We start from the raw sequence: 8,927 nt of genomic DNA on the forward strand, positions 1-8,927 counted from the left end.
TTTAATACATAATTAAACTTATACATTAAATTTAATACAATAAATCTTAAACCTATTCCGCAACTTGCTTTTGGTTTAACGATAATATACAATTAAACTTATATACTAAATAATAATCTTAGCAACCCAGATAACCAAGCGTGATTTAGAATATTAAACAAACTAATGTACTGCACAAGTTGTTATAAAGTTGCCGTCAATTTGCTGACGTCGAAATGTTATGTGCAAATTGAGTTAGCAATATGTGAGCAAATAAACATCATCAGTTTATGAAACTTCAAGAGCAAACGTTATGGATTAACAACGCATCATATTGATAGCAAAATGGTAGCACACGATGAGATCGCATTTTATATGCGATATCGTGCCAGCAACACAATGACAAACTGATGGCATGTATGATATCTAATGTTTTATACGTGTTGCAGTATATCATTAAAATTTCTAAATTAAATCTTATTGTCGACAACTTATGTCATAATCTTTATTTTTATGACAATAATGTATTAATGATACATGTTTTATACATTAATATAACAAGTTTTTTTTATAAATTTTACATAATATTTTATGTAATATTATAAAAATGTTTATTTTCAAATAGTTATATATTTTTTATAATTTTTTTTATTCTAAATATTCTTAAAATATTAATTTTATTAAATTATTTAATAATATTTATTATTTTTTTCATTCTCAGTATTCTTAAAATATTAATTTCTTAAATCTAATTTGTTCCTTCTTTTGAAATACATATAATAATACGGAATAAATATAAATAATGACAATTATTTTAATATTTTTTTTACTAATTTTTGTAAAATAAATTTTTTTTTATTTTCATACTTTTTTTAATACCAGTAATTGTATTCTTCTTAAACATATAAAATACATAAAGATAAAGAATATACAAAAAACTGTTATTGAGCATATATTAAATTATTACATGTTCTTTAACATTATAATATATATAATGTTAAAGAACATATAATATTTTATATTTTATAATTATTTGCACAATTAAATAATTAAAGGACAATTTCAATGAAAACAAATTTTTAAAATAATAAACAGTAATAAACAAAATTAATAAATAAATATAATAAAAATAGTAAACAATAATAGTTAACAATATATAATATTTTTTGTCGCCGACTGAACATTAATTTATAATTTGTCATGGTCGCGCGTCTTCCGTCAGTCACTCAGATTTATAACGTATTTCATTGGCTGACTTAATCTTGCTACTTACCGTTCAGTAAGCGGTGGCGCTTTATAGTGTCCATGATTTACTATGTTCGGGCTCTATTGGCGGGAATAGCTTGCTTAGCGGATATCAGTGAAAAGATCGAAATTGTGAAGGTGAAGAAGATTGAATTTTGATGAAGTTTTTTCGTAGAGAGATTCATAACATCCTAAGAGGTATGTAAAGATAATTACTTATGTTGAATAACAGAAGGACGTGTCAAAAATATTTCATGTGTACAAAATAGGTTAATTTACCGCATGTACCGATGTACGTTTCATTGTGAATAATACAAGCAATTAATAAAGTGAACACGATTATACATACGCATAGCATGAATTAAGCCAATTAGCATGCATACGACAAAGTAAATTCATACTATATTTCATTTAAAATCAAAGTAAAAGTGAATATGCAATCAAATTTATTACTTTGTCGCATACATGCTGAGGCTACATGCATGCGTGTGCGTGCGTGCGTGCGTGTGTAATAATAGTTATTATGTTTTATGATATCGCCTGAAATTTCGTAATTTTTTAGCGCATGATTTTGATCCCTTTTGAGTAATATTACCAATATTGTAATAATCACTCTTTATACAGTTATGTACTTTATTTAGTCTAATAATTTTTTTCTAATTTCAGGCCATTCATCTGTTATCCTGCGTTAATAGTCTTTGATAATAAGAGTGATTAGAAGACTTTATATACTTATTTTACAATTTGGTGTACAACTGACGGAGCTGCGGAGAATAATTCTTGAAAACGGGTATTCATTTAATATGGATCATTTCTTAAATTGAATGTTTAATCTTACTATGTATGGCATGTTCCTCTTTCAGCCATTATTAAAAATAATTTAATACACATTATTTTGATATACATTAAACTATTACGCATTTAATGTTTTTTTTGTGGAGAAAATATCATTTCTTAATTTTAACTTATTTAATTTCTTTACTTTCGATTTCAACTTTTAACTGTTATTTGTTTAGTAATAAATTGTATGTGTTTAGCTCACTTTATCATTTTACATAGAATTCAAGTAAAAAGCGATATGAATTCTTTCAAAATTGGCAAAAATTTGAAAAATTGTAAAAGACGCAAACCGATTTTTAAGTTAACATTACGCCAACGCAACCGTTTCTTTCAAGAACTGCGGCAAAGCAATGATTCGTATGTAAATGTGCGGACGGCGAATTCAGTAGCGAAGACTGCATATGATCTTTGTAATATTGATATTGTACCACTGTCGCCTGAAAGTTGCCACGATTTAACAATGTCTGCTGTTGATGAACCTCTTACTCATAATTCTTCTTTGGAAACAGTAGTGGATGATATTAATAATGCAAATATAATCCATCCCAATAGTATTAGTTCTGTTTCTGCAAGTGATTGCAATGTTAAAGAAATGATTGATCCTACACATACATTTCGAGAATCCTTAGCATCAGCTTTTATAAAGGGGAATCTTACACATATACAAGGAAACATTATTTTAAAAACATTGCGATCTCTTCCACTACTCGCTCATCTTCCACGTGATACGCGAACTTTATTAAATACTCCTCGAGTTAGTCCTCAGATACGCAAAGTAAATCCAGGAGAGTATTTCCATGTTGGTTTTGAAAAAGCTCTTACTCGTATTTTGCAGACAACTGTACCAAACTTGATTCCAAACGTTCTCGAGATTGATTTTAGCACTGATGGTGCCAGATTAAATAATTCTGGTACTATGCAGATTTGGCCGATTCAGTGTTCGATCGCAAACATTTCGGGCAGCAATCCTGAAATTGTAGGAATTTATAAAGGGCCAAAAAAACCTGCCAGTATTTATGATTTTCTCGACGAATTTATTGCAGATTTTCTTCAAATTATTAATAATGGGGGTATTTTCTTCTTTAAAAAACGTATTCCAATTGTATTGAGAGCTTTTATTGCAGATGCACCTGCACGCTCATGGATATTAAATCACTTCGGCCATAATTCTAGTAATCCTTGTCATAAATGTAAAGTCGTCGGTGTCTCTTGCAATGGTCAAATGGTCTTTATTGGCATAAAACATCGTCTTCGAACCGATGACGAATATGTACAATTGCTAGACGATGATCATCACAAGGGACCAAGTCCACTATCTCGTTTACCGATTGGATTAGTTTCACAGGTGCCCGTAGAGTACATGCACTTAATTTGTATTGGTGTTGTAAAGAAATTGTTAACTTCATGGATTACTAGTAAGTATGGTAAAAAAATGAAATTATCCGGTCGAAACCAAAATCGAATTTCAAAAAGACTCGAACGTATTGCACTATATTGCCCGAGAGAATTTTCAAGAAAGCCAAGATCATTGGCTGACTATAAAGATTATAAGGCAACGGAAGGTCGTCAATTTGCCTTGTACACAGGATCTGTTGCTTTACAGGGCATTATGGACGAACAAGGTTACAAGCATTTTTTGCTTTTTCACGCCGCTCTACGTGCACTATGTCACTCCAAAATTTTACCAGCTCAGATGACTTTTGCAAAACTTGCATTAGAAAAATTTGTTGAGACATGTCCTTGCTTTTATGACATGACTTTTCTCTCCTATAATGTTCATGCATTACTGCACTTATCAAAAGATGTTGAACGTCTAGGTCCTCTTGATTCTTTCTCGGCGTTTCCATACGAAAATAAAATTATGTTTTTTAAAAAGTATTATAGGAAGCCTCATCTTGCTTTGCAGCAGTTTGCTTTCAGAGAAGCTGAAAGGCAGAAAAGAGAGGAACTAAAACCTCCAAATGCTGTTGATGCTATAAAAGTCTTTGAGAGACATGATAGCGGTCCATTTTCTATACAATTGTCCTCTTGCTGTGTACAATATAAGAAGCTACAAACGAAGAACTTCTTTCTAAGTGTTGATTCCTTAGGCGACAATTGCATTATTTTGATTAATTCTTCAATCTGCATTGTTCGTAATATTATTCAAATGGATAATACTTATTATTTAGTCATCAACAAATTCCAAATCATGGAAGATTTTTATGATGTCGCTATTCCATCGTCCAGACTTGGAGTTTTTGTGTGTTCTGTTTTATCTGATGATTGTATCGTTGTAGATTTGAGTGAAATTAAAGGAAAATGTTATTTAATGCCGTACTGGACAGTCGAAAACGATAACGATTCTGATGTTACTATCAGTGAAGAAGATGAGTCCATTCCTGGTAAATTCGTCGTTTCAACACTTCTGTAGAATATTTGGTGAGATTATCTGACAAGTAGATTACATTCGATGAGGTTTTATTAGATTCAGTTTGGTTGCTTACATTCGATTCGGTTAGGATATTGGTCAAAATTGATAAAAGTTAATTTCGATTTCGGTAATTGATTGTTTCGATTTGTTTCAGGTGATTTTGTTATACTCAATTTAATTTTGTTGGGATTGTTTGGGATTGATTCCATTTGATTCGTTTTTGTTATAATTTAGTTTGGTTACATTAGGATCTCTGAAGTACAATGTCAAGTTCTGTGGAGAACTGTGCAGAATGTGGAAGAGTTCAGTTTTTAATCGATAATCCGACATATTGAAAAGAACGGCTCCTAAGTGCTTATGCAAATTTTTCTGTCCTAAAAATAAAAAAACTGCTTTTTATCGTTATTTTTGGATTAAAGTAGTTTAGTGAGATTGACCCAAAATAACCACTTCAGTTCTACGTACTATTGTTATTCGATTTAAAGTAAATGAATTTGAAGTCAAGATAAAAATATATATGATATGAACATGAGGGTTTTGGTCATATAAAAAATTAAAATGGTATGTAGCAAACAAAAATTCTTTTTAATATTTCCTCAGCGTCATTTTATAATACTATATATATCATTATATCATTATGATATGTTTTCTCGCGTATTTCTTTTCATGGTATGTAATGTGATGTAACATATGCAATACAATTAAAGATTGTTATTTTAAAATAACACTATAATTAATTTTAAAAATACTTATGTCTAGAATGGATACTAGATTCAAAAGAAAGAAACAAGCGCCTATGGTAAAACGGATCAATCGCGTCCAAATTAACCGAATCAAAACAGGACAGTCAAATCGGTAATTATATATGTTCTCATTTTGTATACAGGATGGAGGTCCTAAAATCTAATAGTAAACCATGTTATATATAAAGATTGTTGATAATTCAATTACTACTAAAAGTCTCTCGCTATTGAATACATTACAAGGTTATTCTACAGACGATTTCTGGACATCCACTTTGTGTAATATTTCATATATATAAACATTTTTAAATAAAACATGATTGCAGCTGAATCTTATAGAAAAATTATTTTAATATCTGTTAATGCACAATAAAAAAACAACATTACATTTTATATAAATATTTAATCCCGTAATCATTACTGTATCGTATTCTTTTGTTTGCGCTGATAAATAAAAAAAATTGTATTCTTGACAAAAATATTTATAAGTTTTCTTTTTGTTCATGTAACGTCATCACAGAAACACTCTATACTCCACGATGTAATTCTTCACACGTTAAAACACAGTACAGAGCAAATTTTTAATTAGAATTTTTAAATTTATACAGGGATGTATCATATGTCAATCAAATCTGTGATTACACACACGTGTATGTATATATATGATGTCTCAAGGACTAAGTTTAACTTGGTTGTTGTTAATTGTATTATTAATAAATAGAGCTTTTTCTAGAATAGACTGTAGGAGTGATTGGTCTTCAGCCAATTTTGCAATTTTAAAAAGTATTTAAGAGTTTTCCATATTATGTGTATACTTTTTCTTGCTACTTGTGTACGTTGAATTAACTCCGAGAAAGATTGACGTAAAGAACAATGTCTCACATAAAAATTAGCATTATTTCACTTCCTTAATGACGCGCGCGCGCATGTGTGTGTGTGTGTGTGTGTGTGTGTGTGTGTGTGTGTGTGTGTGTGTGTGTGTGTGTGTGTGTGTGTGTGTGTGTGTGTGTGTGTGTGTGTGTGTCGTGTGTGTGTGTGTGTCGTGTGTGTGTGTGTGTGTGTGTGTGTGTGTGTGTGTGTGTGTGTGTGTGTGTGTGTGTGTGTGTGTGTGTGTGTGTGTGTGTGTGTGTGTGTGTGTGTGTGTGTGTGTGTGTGTGCGCGCGCGTCATTGCACTTATTAATTGAGTCAAAAACATTTATGGCATAGAACATATCATAACACGATGATATTAAAAAGCATGGTGTTTTGCATGTATATATGTTTGGGTTTTTGCAATTAAATACATATAAGTATTGAATCGAAACAAAAGTTCATTAGAAGAAAATTTTTTTATTATTTTAATAAACGCATGGCATGGAAGCTTACTGCAGAAATAAAATAATAATAAATTAATTGTGCTTTCTAGATCAAGACATCTTTCACGTATCATTGTGAAGCCCAAAAGATATGCGACATCATCATCAGAGAACGAATCCTTACGAAAGCGTAAAAATGCCGTTAATATGCACAAGAAAATTATTTCTACAAATATAGAGAAAGAAATTACAGCTATAAGAAAAACGTTGGAGAATGTTTCTCCTAACATAAATGGCGTTGATACTAATAAAAAAACGCTCAACAATCCTGAATACCAGATTGCGTCTTTGCCTATGCAGCATACTGAAGCTTCTGTGGAAAATAATTTGCTAGTTAATGCTTCTCAGACACATTTAGAGGAGACTTCTAGTACACAGTCGTATTGTTCGCTAATTGGATGTGCCAGTGATCAGCAAGTAGAAATACGTGACTCACAACCGTACAATCCACAAAGTACTTGTAGAACAGAAGGTTCAGGACAATACAGCCCATACATTATACGCAGCTTGCACCTAATAATACATCGGCTGTTTCTGAAGTATCAAGAAGTGCTGTAAATAATGTTGCACTGCCTACTGGATATTCCAGCTGTAATAAGATGGATTATTCCAACGAAATGGAACAATGTTATGACAATCCTGCTCGAGTATCGAGAATGTTTGAATCTTTCACTGTAAGGCCTCCTGTATCGATTCCGCACACTATAACGTCCCAGTATATGAGCTTTTCAGATAATTCAGAACATAGAAATTCAATGATACCATGCGATTCATCGGCTAGAATGAACGTACAAGAAAGAACTGAATGGTCTACACCAAATAATAATGTTACTTTACCCGAACGAAATGAAATAAACTTGGGAAATGTAAACAAATTTCACGACAATCACGAAGAAATGCGGTTTGTATTCACCATTATGGGATCGCACTGGATGAGGGTATGAAAAGAAGTGCCTGAAGGAATTTTTGTCATTTCAGTTTTTGGACATTGAAAGTTTATAACGTAAATTTTATTTACAAAAAAATTAATAAAATAAATGCAGGTATTTAAAAAGTAAATGCAAAAATAAGTTATTTAAAATACTTTAATGAAAATATAAAAAAATTATTGATTGGTTGTTATAATATTGTTCTTTTTGTACCGTCAGCTACATCAATATAATTTATAAAAATATTACAAATTAATATAATAATTAATTCAGACGCCTACGAGAAAAGGTCGATAACCTGAATGCGAAAATGGATAATATGATGACAAAAGAACATTTTGAGTAAGTAACATAGTTTTTATAAATACGTACATCGTATAAAAATGTGTATTAACTTGAAAAACATCAAATATCCTTGAATCTAAGCAGCCTTAATTGTTAATTTCACTGCACAGTGGGATAAAATCTAAAAAAATTGGACAGAATGTTGAATTCTATATTAATGCTTTAAAAGTAAGCAAATGAGATGTATTCCTTTTGACGTACGTTCATATAATTGCTAAAATATTTCTGCTTAAAAAATGAATTTAACGTAAATAATAGCGATTAATTTGTTGAATTTGTTTAATGTAAAATTTGAGACAGAAATTATAGTTATTTATACATTTGTAACATATTTTTTTTACACTTTTCATAACATTTAATACGTAAAAAGTTATGGAATTAAATACAAAACAAATATTAGTTAATATTTAATTAACTAACTAATTAATATTATTGCATTCATATTTTTTAGTTTAGATGTGTTTCACATTAACTATATATTGATCTATTTCAAAACATTCTATCTCAGAAATACAGTTAGAAAAACGCTATCTCAGAAGAAACTAAAATCTGTCATTAAAAATTTCTTTATACATTGTATAATTCTACAATAATTATACTACTAAAAAAATGTGTGTAAATATTAAATTATTTCAGATCTATACAGAATAAATATTATGTATTGTGTAAACATTATATTGTATTTAAATTAATTTTATATAATTTTCAAATAATTTAGATTAAAAAAACGTTTTTTGACAACAAATTTTAATATCTTTCTGAGATAGAATTTTTTTATCTGCTTTTTTCAGATAACGTTTTCTATGTAATGGATTTTTTAAGATAATGTTTTTAAAATTTGGATATCAATAGGGAAAAAGCATAACTGTATGCACACATGGAAAGAAATAACGTTTTTATTTTCTTATTTTTAAAGTAATTTTTAAAACAGATATCAGATTTTTGGCCACGTGTATGTGATTCTATCGCTCTGTGTATTGGTGAGAAGTATTTTAATTAAATATGCACAATACATTTACAAAAAAATTAAAAAACGCATACAAATGTATGTACAAGACAGTTTACGCTAATTCGAAT

General features: G+C 29.8%; 1 protein-coding gene across 1 annotated transcript; it reads left to right on the plus strand.

Annotated features, from left to right (window-relative positions):
* The first annotated feature begins 1,339 nt into the window (after nucleotides 1-1,339).
* Nucleotides 1,340-7,889, plus strand: LOC105462502. Its single transcript, XM_011709138.1, has 5 exons — nucleotides 1,340-1,422; nucleotides 1,891-2,014; nucleotides 5,237-5,332; nucleotides 6,627-7,477; nucleotides 7,779-7,889. The coding sequence occupies exons 3-4, from the start codon at nucleotides 5,238-5,240 to the stop codon at nucleotides 7,132-7,134; spliced, it is 603 nt and encodes a 200-aa protein (XP_011707440.1). The 5' UTR covers nucleotides 1,340-1,422; nucleotides 1,891-2,014; nucleotide 5,237; the 3' UTR covers nucleotides 7,135-7,477; nucleotides 7,779-7,889.
* Nucleotides 7,890-8,927: the final 1,038 nt, after the last annotated feature.

Source organism: Wasmannia auropunctata, unplaced genomic scaffold (assembly GCF_000956235.1).
Source record: "Wasmannia auropunctata unplaced genomic scaffold, wasmannia.A_1.0 LD336097.1, whole genome shotgun sequence".
NCBI lineage: Eukaryota > Metazoa > Arthropoda > Insecta > Hymenoptera > Formicidae > Wasmannia > Wasmannia auropunctata.